The sequence below is a fragment of the Osmerus eperlanus genome, chromosome 2 (assembly GCF_963692335.1).
Source record: "Osmerus eperlanus chromosome 2, fOsmEpe2.1, whole genome shotgun sequence".
NCBI lineage: Eukaryota > Metazoa > Chordata > Actinopteri > Osmeriformes > Osmeridae > Osmerus > Osmerus eperlanus.
This window is the reverse complement of record NC_085019.1, coordinates 23257725-23272893: the sequence shown is the minus strand read 5'-3', so window position 1 is coordinate 23272893 and position 15169 is coordinate 23257725. Positions and strand designations below refer to the sequence as shown.

Genomic DNA, 15169 nt, shown 5'->3' with positions numbered 1-15169 from the left:
ACAACTTCAGCAAAACTCAAACAAAAACATATGTCCTGACTATAGCTGACATGACTGTAAACATTAACCATATACATTGTCACGCATTTGGTAGCCTAGTAAAAAACAAAAACAAGCGCTCTTTCCGAAAGACTTGGATCAATGCGCTGCGAGAGCCCTTCCCTCTCTCCCCATCGAAGCACTTCCACTACAACTCCTAAAAATAACTCAGAAATGTGCCATTTGCAGATTCCACAGAAGGCATTGTATTCTAGCTAGGAGGAAATGAAAGGAAAGATAAAATAAAAAGTAGCCTGCATTTTCTTTTAGCCTACAAGTCAGACAATTCAATTCCAATAGGGGGTCAGATGGCTGAGCGGTTAGGGAGTCGGGATATTAATCAGAAGGTTGCCGGTTCGATTCCCGGTCATGCGAACTGACGTTGTGTCCTTGGGCAAGGCACTTCACCCTACTTGCCTCGGGGGGAATGTCCCTGTACTTACTGTAAGTCGCTCTGGATAAGAGCGTCTGCTAAAAAATGACTAAACGTAATTCACAGCACATCTGACTTCAAACTAGATGACGTGATTTGCCACAAGACAAGCTAGAGCTAAATAACCATTTAGTCAACTGAGTCAAGAGACCGATGCCTCCGCAAAGCATGGCTGAGTTTTTTTTCTTTTACTTTTTTTCAAAAGAGGGCAGGTCTGTGCATTACAATGGGTTAAATCTCTCCCTCTCTCTCCAGACTTGGAAAAATGTGTTGACTAGGTCTTTACGACTTGCAACATGAGTCGGCTTACCATTAAACATACTCACAGTTGGAAGGGTTGCATGCGGAAAAAACGACAATGTCGTTCTTCACCGGGGCAATGATCCCAGAGCTCAATCAGAATCAGAATTCGGTTTATTCGCCATGTATGTTATACAGACACAGAATTTACTGTGGCAGGGAGGTGCAAAACACTAAACATATACAGATCTTAAATTAAGTAAAAGTACAAAAGTTTAACTATTTCTAAGAACTAAACAATCTAAGAATACAACAATTTAAATATAAAATAAAATATATATAAAAATAAGAATAATGAGCAGCGTGAATGGTCAACATAGTGCAATCGGATACTGAGATAAAGTGGCTTATGCATACTGAAAATGCCATTAGATGGACTTATAATAGTTAAATAAGTGAATGAATGTCAGTGCCACTTGCAAAAGACAGCGCCACTTGCAAAAGGCCTAATCCTGTCAGGGTTGGGGACAGGACTCAGGCGCAGAAACTGGAACTTTTGCAGAATGAGGTTTTTAATAAACAAAAAACAGACCGGGCTGGCATAAGAGAGAAACAACAATCCGGCAGGGAGAGGAAGGTCGGGCAGGTGTTTGTAGGTGGTTGATGAGCTGCTTGTTGACAGGTGCGCTGATGAGTGACTGGTGTCAGGTGCGGGGAGAGAACAGGAGGGTGTGTCCACAACTGAGGAACGTGAGGGTGACAAACAGAAAAAACAAAACCAGGTCACACCCACACCGGACTAACGCTGGGTGGGCGTGACAAATCCAATACAATGTGTTGACCTGCGCATACCTGAGAAATGTTAATGAGGTGCAAAACTTGAGCGTCCTGGGGGGTTGGGAGGTGAGAAGGTTTGTGGATCTCTTGTATTGCTGTGCTGTGTAGGTCTCATGTTAGCGTGTATTTCATTCCTTGTATTTTCCTTGCCAGGTCATTGGATTGAACTTTAGACACATGTTGTCACATTTGTAACATGTGTGTAATATAGTTATTAAATTATTCCCCAATAAAGCGAAACTACCAAAAAACAAGTAGTCTCTGGCAAACTACACTTAAATGTGGATTTGAGTTCCAAAAAGCGTTATTTTGCGTCTGTCAATAAGGGTTGAAAATATTGGACAACGACTTGTTAATATGTTGTTAGATTGTTATTTTGCATGCTGGCACACACGAAAAAGGAGAGACCGAGAGGGTCTGCCCCCCCCCCCCTCCTCTCTCTCTGTTTCTCTTTTTTCGCTCTTTTTTAAGAGCGAAATGTATACGTCATTTATTTCTGCGTTTATTTATTTGTATTTATTTATTTCAAGACAGGGACAGCGCCTGTATAAAAATAAATAAAAAGAGAGAGGAGGGGGATGGGGGGGCCAAGGGACTGTTTAATAATGCAGCAATTCAGTTGTTGTTTTTAACTTACTGGGGGAGTAGGATTTTGGTAAAACTGTTTTTCATACCTGCCGAACTCCTCTTGAAGGATTCATATATCTATGTGTCTATTCCAATATGTAATGATAGTATTCAATGACACAAATCTGTGTTCTAGAAAGAGTGGTCTGGAGTCGCAGAGGTCCCATAATATCAGCTTTAATGCAGCAGTTGGAAATCAACAAGTACAGAGCTCTGGGGTTGTCTACGTTTCCCTACCCGCAACAGAGTTTGGGCTGGTTCACGAAGTCCAACTGGCTATCTTTCCCTGCCCCAGCATATCATATACAATGCAATTGAAAACACAAGTATCAAAAAAGGGTTGAGCTTGTTCTCTCGTGCATCAGGGAGTTGTTCTTGCCTACGCGTCCCACCTGCTCGGGTGCCATCTCCACCCAGTTTCAAGGTTGTTTCTGAAAATGAAGAGATAGAGACACAAAGAACAGCCTGCTTCCCACACTCAGTGTGAGACCCAATGTTTAAGCCTGAGCACACTTCTAAGTTCATAACTTTAATAAGCACAATGCATAACTTTAATAAGCACAATATATTCTTTACTCTCCCCCATATCTTGGGACTATACGGTCTGATGAACAGCAGATGAACGAATCATTGATCCGAAGACTTGGTTGGCAGAAGAACGAATCATTGATCCGAAGACTTGGTTGGCAGAAGAACGAAACATTGATCCGAAGACTCGTTTGGCAGAAGAAACATTGATCCGAAGACACGGTTGGTGGTGAACAATTCGTTCATTTGCCAGGTACGAGTCTTTGGATCTTTTTTCACGTGACCTGCATAGGCTCAGTACTGGTCGCTAGAGGAAACAGAAATGATTTGTTCATTTTGACTGGGTCTTCGGACTCATTAATTAAGCAGTGGGGTCACATATTCTGACGGCTGCTGCTTGTCAGATATGGTGACCTCTGTAGTAATGGCTCTGTGATGACTCCAAATCAGAAAACATGCGTCCAGATTAGTGTGAAGGGATGACATAACATTACGGCAGCGTCTACAGGGGTGAAGGGGGCTCTGGACTACATCTACAGTAACACCTCCACCACTCTGGCCCAGATTCACCGACATGGATTAAACTATAGTCCTAAAGTAAGAGAAAAATTCAATGAAGATCTCCACTGGGATTGGGAACGTTTTTAGTCCAAGACTAGGCTTGATCCATGTCTGGGACACTGGGCCTCTGAGGTGAAGTGTCTGCCTGTTGCTGTTATGATTCAGAGTTCTACAGTCTTAGTACAGTCAGAGTTGTTGGGAATTGTATCCTTTTTTTACAACTTCAAAACATGGATGATCCGATGTTACAGTGAGTGTCTGAAGAGAGAGAAGAGAGCTTTGCTTTTTCTTTCCCTGACTGCTCATGTGCGCTGGGATCTCCACCAGAGGGTAATGAATGCACATTTATGTTTCTGTCACCACAGTGGTTGGAGCTATGTTTCCCTATGCTGTATTGGTCTAATTACAGTTTTACATTACATTTACATTTAGTCATTTAGCAGACGCTTTTATCCAGAGCGACTTACAGTAAGTACAGGGACATTCCCCCGAGGCAAATAGGGTGAAGTGCCTTGCCCAAGAACACAACGTCATTTTGCACGGCCGGGAATTGCACCAGCAACCTTCTGATTACTAGCCCGATTCTCTAACCGCTCAGCCACCTGACTCCCCCCCTCTCAATTGCTAAAACACAATTTCTGAAACCTTGCTCCATTTTGCACCTCTGACTCCTGATGCAAAATTAAACTTGACCCTAAAAAACTGTTTTACCTGTGCTCAAAATCAAACTTTCGCCTCAAAACAGATTTACCTGTGCTCAAAATCAAACTTTCGTCTCAAAACAGTTTTACCTGTGCTCAAAATCAAACTTTCGCCTCAAAACAGTTTTACCTGTGCTCAAAATCAAACTTTCACCTCAAAACAGTTTTACCTGTGCTCAAAATCAAACTTTCGCCTCAAAACAGATTTACCTGTGCTCAAAATCTAACTTTCGCCTCAAAACAGATATACCTGTGCTCAAAATCAAACACTGCTCTCAAATCATAAACAAAGTGATCACAATGATACACTATCAAGCAGTCAGTAAACAATACACAAAAAATCAGTCTTTTGATGAACGAAAACATGTTCTATCATCATAGCTCAAAATTGATCAGAAATTACTCATGTGCTTTGCTCTTTGCAATTTCTTTTTCTTCCTCCTCCTTGTACCCCTATACAGTACTGTACCCTGCATCTCACTACTCACAACTCACTCTTGTTCTTTGTTGATATGAACCTGCAACCAGTCAAAATCTATTGAGCAGTCAGTACTGTTACTGTAACAAATGGAAAGCACAATGTTCAGGGCCATACAATTTGTTTGATTTTGAGCACAGGTAAAACTGTTTTGAGGCAAAAGTTTGATTTTGAGCACAGGTAAAACTGTTTGAGGCGAAAGTTTCATTTTGCAAGAGGATTTAGAGGTTTTGTAAATAGTGCTTGAAGATGAGGTTTTGTGTTTACAGTTTTGAGAAAATGGGTGACTGTTTCAAGAATGTGTTTTAGCAATTGTGAAAAACTGTAAGTGAAATCCATTTTGAGTGGTTGTGTTTCATCAATGACATGTTTTCTCTATTTTTATTTGATTGTTGCCACTTGTGTTTACCAGTATGGATGACATGTGCATTAGAGTGCAGAATATGTTTTGAGAATGAGAATGAGTTAAGAGTTTTGCTGAAAAATCTAAGTGAGATCTGCAAATTGTGTTTTACCATGTGAAATGGTTTAAGGTATTGACAACAGACAGGCACAAGCTAATTAGCTAAATGAGTTCAGGCAACTGAGAACTTGGTTCAGCCAATGGGATTTAGTGTTTTAGCAATTGAGAAAAACTGTAAAAGGACATTTCAAAAAGTCTATCAGACACCTAACAAAGTCTTTTGATGTATTAGAGAGGGGAGTCAGATGGCTGAGCGGTTAGAGAATCGGGCTAGTGATCAGAAGGTCGCTTGCTCGATTCCCGGCCGTGCAAAAATGACGTTGTGTCCTTGGGCAAGGCACTTCACCCTACTTGCTTCGGGGGGAATGTCCCTGTGCTTACTGTAAGTCGCTCTGGATAAGAGCGTCTGCTAAATGACTAAATGTAAATGGAGAGAGAGAGAGAGAGAGAGAGAGAGAGAGAGAGAGAGAGAGAGAGAGAGAGAGAGAGAGAGAGAGAGTGTGTGAGAGAGAGACTGTACACTGTGTGTGTTTACAGTTGTTCTGCTTCCTGTACACATTAAACATTTCTTCTTCATTTTGTTTGTAAAAGTGTTTAGTTGTTTTGTTGACTGCATAAAGTAGCAAACCTCAAACCTCAGGAAGCCCCCTGGGGAGATTGTAAGTGGAAAGGTCACATCATGGTCTTTATCTACCTGACATTTATGCTTCCAATTCCCAAATAACAGTTTGAGTGCTCTTGGCTAGACACACCTCTTACAATATGCAAATTCAGATCCAATAAAAAAATAAATAAAATAAAAACCTTTCTATCTGCTAATCCTCGAGTTTCCCTGAGTAAGCCTTACCATTTTTACATGATAACATTTCTGATCTGGTCAAAACGTGCATTATGGAAAATGCTGTCCAAGTTCTTTTTTATGGAGAAATATAAGGTAAAATCACAGTTTCAATCGCTTTGTTGAACATCGTTGTTTACACAAGGCTGTTTGGGGCACAGTGAGAGAGCTTAGTGGTTAACCATCATCCATCACCACATGTTCCTGCCATCTTCTGCTGGGATTTGGACTTAAAAACATTTATCTTCTCTATTTCTTGCAATGAGTGATTTATTTAGAGCAAAGTAATTCAATGTATTTGTGTGACACTGCAGCCTAAGTTATTTGAGAATTTACAGAGACAGCACGTATAATAATGATTACAACATATAGAAAAATACATCTACACAGAAAAAAGTACAGGAACATTTGTTAACCCTTGTGTTATCTTCGGGTCATTCTGACCCATCAGCCGTGTGACCCACCGTCGTATTGCGACAAATTTACCGCATACAAAAACAAAGTGAAGCATTTTCTTTTAACCGTTGGGCTGTCGCAGACCCCCCACATTGCGAAGGTTAAAAGAAAATTATTTTTATTTGTTTTTGTATTGGGTAAAACTGGGTAAACACAACGATGGTTCGTTATGAACCTTTGGGTCATGTGACCCGAAGGCAGCACAAGGGTTAAAACAAGTGGCTGCCAATAAAGTCATTTTCACTTTCTAAAATTAATGTGTCATTTACCTCAATTAAGTCACCAGATAAACCATTTACATTTATTGTCTTCACTATTTTAAATTTAGTAAAAACTAGATTTAAAATCCAAAAACAAGATGATCACACTCAGTTTAGCGAGTTCGATTGCTTTTGCAGTGTAAAGGTTGTGAGTTCGGATGAACTCATCCAGTCAGGTGAATCTTTCCCACACTATTGCCAACATTCAGCTAACCTGTGGATTAACCTGAAAGTGCCTAGGGCCCTATGAATGATCTTAAAATGTCAACATAGTTATGTCTCACATTCAACCTTAAACTTAACCTTTTTGTTACAATAGCTGAAACGTGACCTTTAAGGACATGTTGCGGCATGATTCTTTTTTCATGATCATCCCACAGTTTAAAAGAGAGAGGACTCCTCTGCTCCTCACTCTCTCCTCTCCAGTCAGAGCAGACCGACAGACGCCAGGCTCCATCAACATGACCTCCTTCTCCAGCAGCAGCTTCAGATCCTCCGGAGGATCCGCCATGGGCTCCTCTCGTCTCTCCATGTCTGGTGGGGGCGGAGGCCGCATCAGCATTGGGGGCATGAGAGCCGGCAGCGTGTGCGGAGGTGCCGGGGGCTCTGGGGTGCGCATCTCCAGCGCCAGCTCTTCCTTCTCTGCCGGGGGTGGAGGTGGTTATGGCATGGGCGGAGGAGCTGGCTTTGGGGCTGGTGGAGGTGGCGGTGGCTTCGCCATGATGGCCTTACAGAGTGGGGTTATCGGCAACGAGAAGTTCAACATGCAGAACCTGAACGACCGTCTGGCCACCTACCTGGTCAAGGTCCGCACCCTGGAGAAGGCCAACGCAGAGCTGGAGCTGAAGATTCGTCAGTTCTTGGAAAGCAAGCTGCAGCCCTCCGCTCACGACTTCAGCGGGTTCTACGTCACGATCAAAGACATCCAACTCAAGGTAGTGTTCACTATTACTTTCACCTCAGCGTGTTTTTTTGTGAGAATGTTATTTTACAATTCTTCAAATGACAAATTATTCCTGTACATGATAATCATGGACCTTTTTTGAACCTTTTTTTCTTCTACTTCTTTTTAGTTCGCAGACACCGTCAACATCAATGGTCTTGTCCACCTGGGCATGGACAATGCTCATCTTGCCCTGGAAGACTTCAAGTTGAAGTGAGTTACCAGTTGATACATTCAAGCATTTAACATACTCGCAATCGGGATGAATGGTGCCACTAAGCCACGGTTTGGTCAGTTACAAGGTCCATGTTTGTGGTACAGGTATGAGAACGAGATGGCCATGAGGCTGTCTTTGGAGGCCGACATCGCTGGGCTGAGACGAGTTCTGGAAGATCTGAACATGTCTAGGAAGGACCTCACCTTGCAGGTCGGAGGGCTGCAGGAGGAGCTAGTTTACCTGAAGAAGAACCACGATGAGGTAGGCCTCTGTCCTAGACACAAGACTGGTACAGGCCTCTGTCCTAGACACAAGACTGGTACAGGCCTCTGTCCTAGACACAAGACTGGTACAGGCCTCTGTCCTAGACACAAGACTGGTACAGGCCTCTGTCCTAGACACAAGACTGGTACAGGCCTGTGTTCTAGATAGAAGACTGGTACAGGCCTCTGTCCTACACACAAGACTGGTACAGGCCTCTGTCCTAGACACAAGACTGGTACAGGCCTGTGTTCTAGATAGAAGACTGGTACAGGCCTCTGTCCTAGACACAAGACTGGTACAGGCCTGTGTTCTAGATAGAAGACTGGTACAGGCCTGTGTTCTAGACACAAGACTGGTACAGGCCTGTGTTCTAGACACAAGACTGGTACAGGCCTGTGTCCTAGACACAAGACTGGTACAGCCCTGTGTTCTAGATAGAAGACTGGTACAGGCCTGTGTTCTAGACACAAGACTGGTACAGGCCTGTGTTCTAGACTCAAGACTGGTACAGGCCTGTGTTCTAGATAGAAGACTGGTACAGGCCTGTGTTCTAGACACAAGACTGGTACAGGCCTGTGTTCTAGACTCAAGACTGGTACAGGCCTGTGTTCTAGACACAAGACTGGTACAGGCCTGTGTTCTAGACACAAGACTGGTACAGGCCTGTGTTCTAGACTCAAGACTGGTACAGGCCTGTGTTCTAGATAGAAGACTGGTACAGGCCTGTGTTCTAGACACAAGACTGGTACAGGCCTGTGTTCTAGATACAAGACTGGTACAGGCCTGTGTTCTAGACACAAGACTGGTACAGGCCTGTGTCCTAGACACAAGACTGGTACAGGCCTGTGTTCTAGATAGAAGACTGGTACAGGCCTGTGTTCTAGACACAAGACTGGTACAGGCCTGTGTTCTAGATACAAGACTGGTACAGGCCTGTGTTCTAGACACAAGACTGGTACAGGCCTGTGTTCTAGATACAAGACTGGTACAGGCCTGTGTTCTAGACACAAGACTGGTACAGGCCTGTGTTCTAGATAGAATACTGGTACAGGCCTGTGTTCTAGACACAAGACTGGTACAGGCCTGTGTTCTAGACACAAGACTGGTACAGGCCTGTGTTCTAGATAGAATACTGGTACAGGCCTGTGTTCTAGACACAAGACTGGTACAGGCCTGTGTTCTAGATAGAAGACTGGTACAGGCCTGTGTTCTAGACACAAGACTGGTACAGGCCTGTGTTCTAGATACAAGACTGGTACAGGCCTGTGTTCTAGACACAAGACTGGTACAGGCCTGTGTCCTAGACACAAGACTGGTACAGGCCTGTGTTCTAGATAGAAGACTGGTACAGGCCTGTGTTCTAGACACAAGACTGGTACAGGCCTGTGTTCTAGATACAAGACTGGTACAGGCCTGTGTTCTAGACACAAGACTGGTACAGGCCTGTGTTCTAGATACAAGACTGGTACAGGCCTGTGTTCTAGACACAAGACTGGTACAGGCCTGTGTTCTAGATAGAATACTGGTACAGGCCTGTGTTCTAGACACAAGACTGGTACAGGCCTGTGTTCTAGATAGAATACTGGTACAGGCCTGTGTTCTAGACACAAGACTGGTACAGGCCTGTGTTCTAGACACAAGACTGGCACAGAAGTCTGTCCACTGTATCAGAAATGTAACGCTCCCATCTGGCTTTTCCCCCAACGTCAAACTCATGTTTTTAATAGCGCTACATAGCTATTAAATAGCTCCTCATGCAACACATATGTTGACAGGAACACTCTGTGGTCCCCACACACATTTCGCAGATCCACCAACTCTGTTGTTGTCCAGCTCTTCGGTGTGACAGCCTTCTAAGCTGACATGTCACCGCGGTGACGTCTCTGTTTCTCCAGGAGCTTCTGATCCTCAGGTCACAGATGGGAGGTCAGCTGACAGTGGAGGTGGACGCGGCGCCACAGGAAGACCTGATGAAGGTCATGGCTGAGGTCAGGCAGCACTACGAGGCCGTCGCTGTCAAGAACCAGAAGGATCTGGAGGGCTGGTTCCATGCCAAGGTAGGTGGATGAGGAGAAGGCTTTTAAATGACAGATAGTAAAAAATAAAAATAAAATAAAAAGTTTTATTGTTTAATTCGTTTTTGGATCAAATGTAAGAATAAAAACAAGTAGGACTTCATAAGGATTGATTTCTCCCTACTCCTTTTCTGAAATATTCATTTATGTTGTTTATTGAGAGCTTGATGTGTTTACTGATATTCTTACAATACAAACATTTGCAGGAAAAGTTGTAGAATAAAGCCCAGAAGGATCTGATAAGGTCTTGTGTCTGTTTCCTGCAGACACAAGGTCTGAACAAGGAAGTGATTACTCAAACCACCATCCTGCAAACTTCCAGGTCAGAGGTCTCTGAGGTCAAAAGCACTCTGCAGGCTCTTCAGATCGAGCTGCAAGCCATGATCAGTATGGTAAGGAAGGGAACATCACATGCTGCAGCGTTGCTGAAATAAGAGAAAGTACTTCAGCACCACTTTTGGCACCAGACCCAAATTACATCATCATACTCTGCATGTTGATTTTTTTAAATGTATTATTATTGCTATTATTATTATTATTTGTATTATTATTATAAAATATATTCTCATGAATGTATCATATGATTATAATAATCAATGCATCACATACACAACGACACATCAGCATTGTCAGGTTCCAAATGTCTGAACCTCATGGCTAATTAATTTGTATATATTATTAATTATTTTCACATTTCTCCTCCTCCACAGAAAGCGTCTCTGGAGGGCACCCTGTCTGAGACCCACAGCCGCTACTCCATGCAGCTGTCCGGGTTCCAGATGCAGGTGAGCAGCCTGGAGGTGCAGCTGGGTGGGCTCCGAGCCGACCTGGAGCGCCAGGGCCAGGAGTACAGGATGCTGCTGGACATCAAGACCAGGCTGGAGATGGAGATCGCAGAGTACAGGAGGCTCCTGGACGGAGAGGCCACTACGTAAGACTTTAACGACTTGTTAAACAGACACTTAACACTCTAGACTGTACCGTGTGAGAGAGTACAGGAGGCTCCTGGACGGAGAGGCTTGCAGGTCAGAACATGGTGTTAAAGAAGACTTGTCCTTTTACAATGTTGAGACGTTTGTAAACATAAAATGACACCCCTGTGTAATTATGACCTTGTATTTCTATCAAATGAACACTAACCCTACACATATGCTTACCATACAATAACCCTACACATATGCTTACCATTCACTAACCCTACACATATGCTAACCATTCACTAACCCTACACATATGCTAACCATTCACTAACCCTACACATATGCTAACCATTCACTAACCCTACACATATGCTTACCATTCACTAACCCTACACATATGCTAACCATTCACTAACCCTACACATATGCTAACCATTCACTAACCCTACACATATGCTTACCATTCACTAACCCTACACATATGCTTACCATTCACTAACCCTACACATATGCTAACCATTCACTAACCCTACACATATGCTTACCATTCACTAACCCTACACATATGCTTACCATTCACTAACCCTACACATATGCTAACCATTCACTAACCCTACACATATGCTTACCATTCACTAACCCTACACATATGCTAACCATTCACTAACCCTACACATATGCTAACCATTCACTAACCCTACACATATGCTTACCATTCACTAACCCTACACATATGCTTACCATTCACTAACCCTACACATATGCTTACCATTCACTAACCCTACACATATGCTTACCATTCACTAACCCTACACATATGCTAACCATTCACTAACCCTACACATATGCTAACCATTCACTAACCCTACACATATGCTTACCATTCACTAACCCTACACATATGCTTACCATTCACTAACCCTACACATATGCTTACCATTCACTAACCCTACACATATGCTAACCATTCACTAACCCTACACATATGCTAACCATTCACTAACCCTACACATATGCTTACCATTCACTAACCCTACACATATGCTTACCATTCACTAACCCTACACATATGCTAACCATTCACTAACCCTACACATATGCTAACCATTCACTAACCCTACACATATGCTTACCATTCACTAACCCTACACATATGCTAACCATTCACTAACCCTACACATATGCTTACCATTCACTAACCCTACACATATGCTTACCATTCACTAACCCTACACATATGCTTACCATTCACTAACCCTACACATATGCTTACCATTCACTAACCCTACACATATGCTTACCATTCACTAACCCTACACATATGCTAACCATTCACTAACCCTACACATATGCTAACCATTCACTAACCCTACACATATGCTTACCATTCACTAACCCTACACATATGCTTACCATTCACTAACCCTACACATATGCTTACCATTCACTAACCCTACACATATGCTAACCATTCACTAACCCTACACATATGCTTACCATTCACTAACCCTACACATATGCTAACCATTTACTAACCCTACACATATGCTTACCATTCACTAACCCTACACATATGCTAACCATTCACTAACCCTACACATATGCTTACCATCCACTAACCCTACACATGCTAACCATACACTAACCCTACACATATGCTTACCATTCACTAACCCTACACATATGCTTACCATTCACTAACCCTACACATATGCTTACCATTCACTAACCCTGGGGTTTCTAACCCTGCTCCTGGAGAGATACCTGCCTGTAGGTCATCGCTCCAACAGTAATCTAGCACACCTGATTCTACTAATAAGATGGTTGATCAGGTAACTAGAGTTGAATCAGGTCAAATAAGACACAAACCTACAGGCGGGTAGCTCTCCAGGAACAGGAGACCTCTGCACTGAACCATCACGTGCAGTTCTAGGTTCTGGACGGGAACCTTGTTAAATCATGTATCGAAGACTCCTGCCTGAGACCAGTTTTCTGATTCTGTCCCACCCAGTGCCAGCTCAAAAAGCCGCACCAAGACGATCACCGTGGTGGAGGAAGTCGTGGACGGGAGGGTGGTGTCCTCCTCCTCCTCCTCCGTTCTGTCCTCCTCGCATGTTCACCTCTGAGACCGTGTGTACCAACCCGTGGCTCCAAGCCTGCATCCAGGGCTCTCTTCGTGTTCTCCCCTCTCTGGAGATAATAAATGGAGTCTAAAATACACCGACTTGTTTGTGTTTGATTTCGCACAGTACTCTGAGCTTGTTGATGCAAGCAGAAGAAATCCTTCTGTAGAGGATCAAGAGGGACACAATCAAATGTTATCAACAAAGAACTATAACCATTCTCGACACGATTCGTCTTTGATCAAGGGACATCTACTAACGGAAAACTATGACAACTTAAATTACATTTGTTTTTAATTTCCATACTTCTTGTTCATTAATATCTTAACTCAAAGTAATACCTAAATGGGAAAAAAGTATAGTTCGTTTACATAACATGTAGAGATTGTTTTCTGTCACAGAGAAAACCTTGGTACCCCCTCAAATAAGTTGTAAGGTAAAACCCACACAGGCTGTCTTCACTTCAGATCAGAATCAGAATTGTGTCTGATGGACCGCAGCCTTCTGCCGGAGGGGATCGGCTGAAACAGAGTGTGTCCAGGGTGGGAGGAGTCTGCCACAATCTTCCTCGCTCGCCTCAGGGTCCTTGAGATAACTGTACAGACATGACAGAAACTCCTCAAACTACATTTGCATCTAATGACATTCCTCCCAGGTCACAAATGTCAAATTTACTTCTCAGACTTCACACACACACACAGGCCTGGACTGGTAATCTGGCATACCAGGCAAATGCCCAACGGGCCTACGCACTTGGGGCCGATATGATATTTAATATATATATAAATCTTTATATAAATATACTGTATGTAGTATATTTTTTTATAAACTTAAAATGGGCCCATAAAGCAGGGACAGCGACCCATTGGTTCATTTTCCATACTGACACTGGGCTGGCCAAATCACATCTCTTTACAGGCTCTCCCCCTCTGTTTCTTGTGTCGGATGCAGTGGCTCAGAGACAAAAATCTGGAGAGTAGGATGGAGAAACAAAAGCACAAGGGGGGTGCGGAGAAGTTGCGGGACAAAAAAAGTAAAAGTCTAGAGGTTGTGCCAAATGACGTTGTGTCCTTGGGCAAGGCACTTCACCCTACTTGACTCTGGAGGAATGTCCCTGTACTTACTGTAAGTCGCTCCGGATAGGAGCCACTGCTAAATGACTAAATGAAACAGGATACAAACGGCTTCAGATGAGGCCCAGTGAGTTCCCAGTTCCAAATCGAACTCATTTTTCAACCAACTCATATTTTGTGTTGTCTTAACGCCTGGGGCTTTCTGACAGTTCTTGCTCTACTGACTCAGAACTCTGGCTATCTGTTTCCCTGTCCATTTGCAAATCTTTATTTTTAATCTCTACTCCTGCTGCATAATTGTCACCAGCAACGACGATTGGAGTATATTCAAATATACATGTACACCCGCAGAGCCGGCCCGCAGAGCCGGCCCGCACCTCGGCCAGATAGGTAACCAGTCGCCAAGTCAGGTTCTACATGGTGAACACTGAACATATCCAAAATACTATGATCTTGTCTTAGATTCTGTCAGCCAGGGGCATATATCTGTTTTCAAAAGTGAGTGGGCAGAAAACATTTTTACTGAGTATGTGGCCGTTCAATATGATTTTCTTAATAAAAAGTGGAGGACATATTTCCCGTTTCCAAAAAGGGGGTCCATGTCTAATGAAACCTACAAACCTGCCATCAATCACTCATGCGAGAAGCACTAGCTCTCCTGTGCACTGACAACACAAGACTGGCTCCTGATGACTTCAGTATGACGTACAGTTCAGGAAATCAGAGATCGTCGAATGTAGCAGCATCTCATCAGATGGAGAAGCTCTCCCTCTGCTGGTAAGAGTATGAACCAAGCCTGCACAAACTCACCTGGTCACAAACACACGCCTGCACAAACTCACCTGGTCACAAACACACGCCTGCACAAACTCACCTGGTCACAAACACAAGCCTGAACAAACTCACCTGGTCACAAACACACGCCTGCACAAACTCACCTGGTCACAAACACAAGCCTGCACAAACTCACCTGGTCACAAACACAAGCCTGCACAAACTCACCTGGTCACAAACACAAGCCTGCACAAACTCACCTGGTCACAAACACAAGCCTGCACAAATTCACCTGGTCACAAACACAAGCCTGCACAAA

The 15169-nt window shown here is 43.4% G+C and overlaps 1 protein-coding gene across 1 annotated transcript; it reads left to right on the top strand.

Annotated features, from left to right (window-relative positions):
* The first annotated feature begins 6884 nt into the window (after positions 1-6884).
* Positions 6885-13096, top strand: LOC134036170 (keratin, type I cytoskeletal 13-like). Its single transcript, XM_062480987.1, has 7 exons — positions 6885-7396; positions 7535-7617; positions 7726-7882; positions 9781-9942; positions 10227-10352; positions 10671-10891; positions 12898-13096. Exons 1-7 carry the CDS (start codon positions 6923-6925, stop codon positions 13004-13006), a joined length of 1332 nt encoding a protein of 443 aa, XP_062336971.1. The 5' UTR covers positions 6885-6922; the 3' UTR covers positions 13007-13096.
* Positions 13097-15169: the final 2073 nt, after the last annotated feature.

Excerpts from the sequence above, each read along its gene's own strand:
- LOC134036170 (XM_062480987.1), top strand. The coding sequence starts at position 6,923 with ATGACCTCCTTCTCCAGCAGCAGCTTCAGATCCTCCGGAGGATCCGCC. Across the intron at positions 10,353-10,670 it reads TGCAAGCCATGATCAGTATG|AAAGCGTCTCTGGAGGGCAC; the intron begins GTAAGGAAGGGA and ends CCTCCTCCACAG. Across the intron at positions 10,892-12,897 it reads CTGGACGGAGAGGCCACTAC|CTCAAAAAGCCGCACCAAGA; the intron begins GTAAGACTTTAA and ends ACCCAGTGCCAG.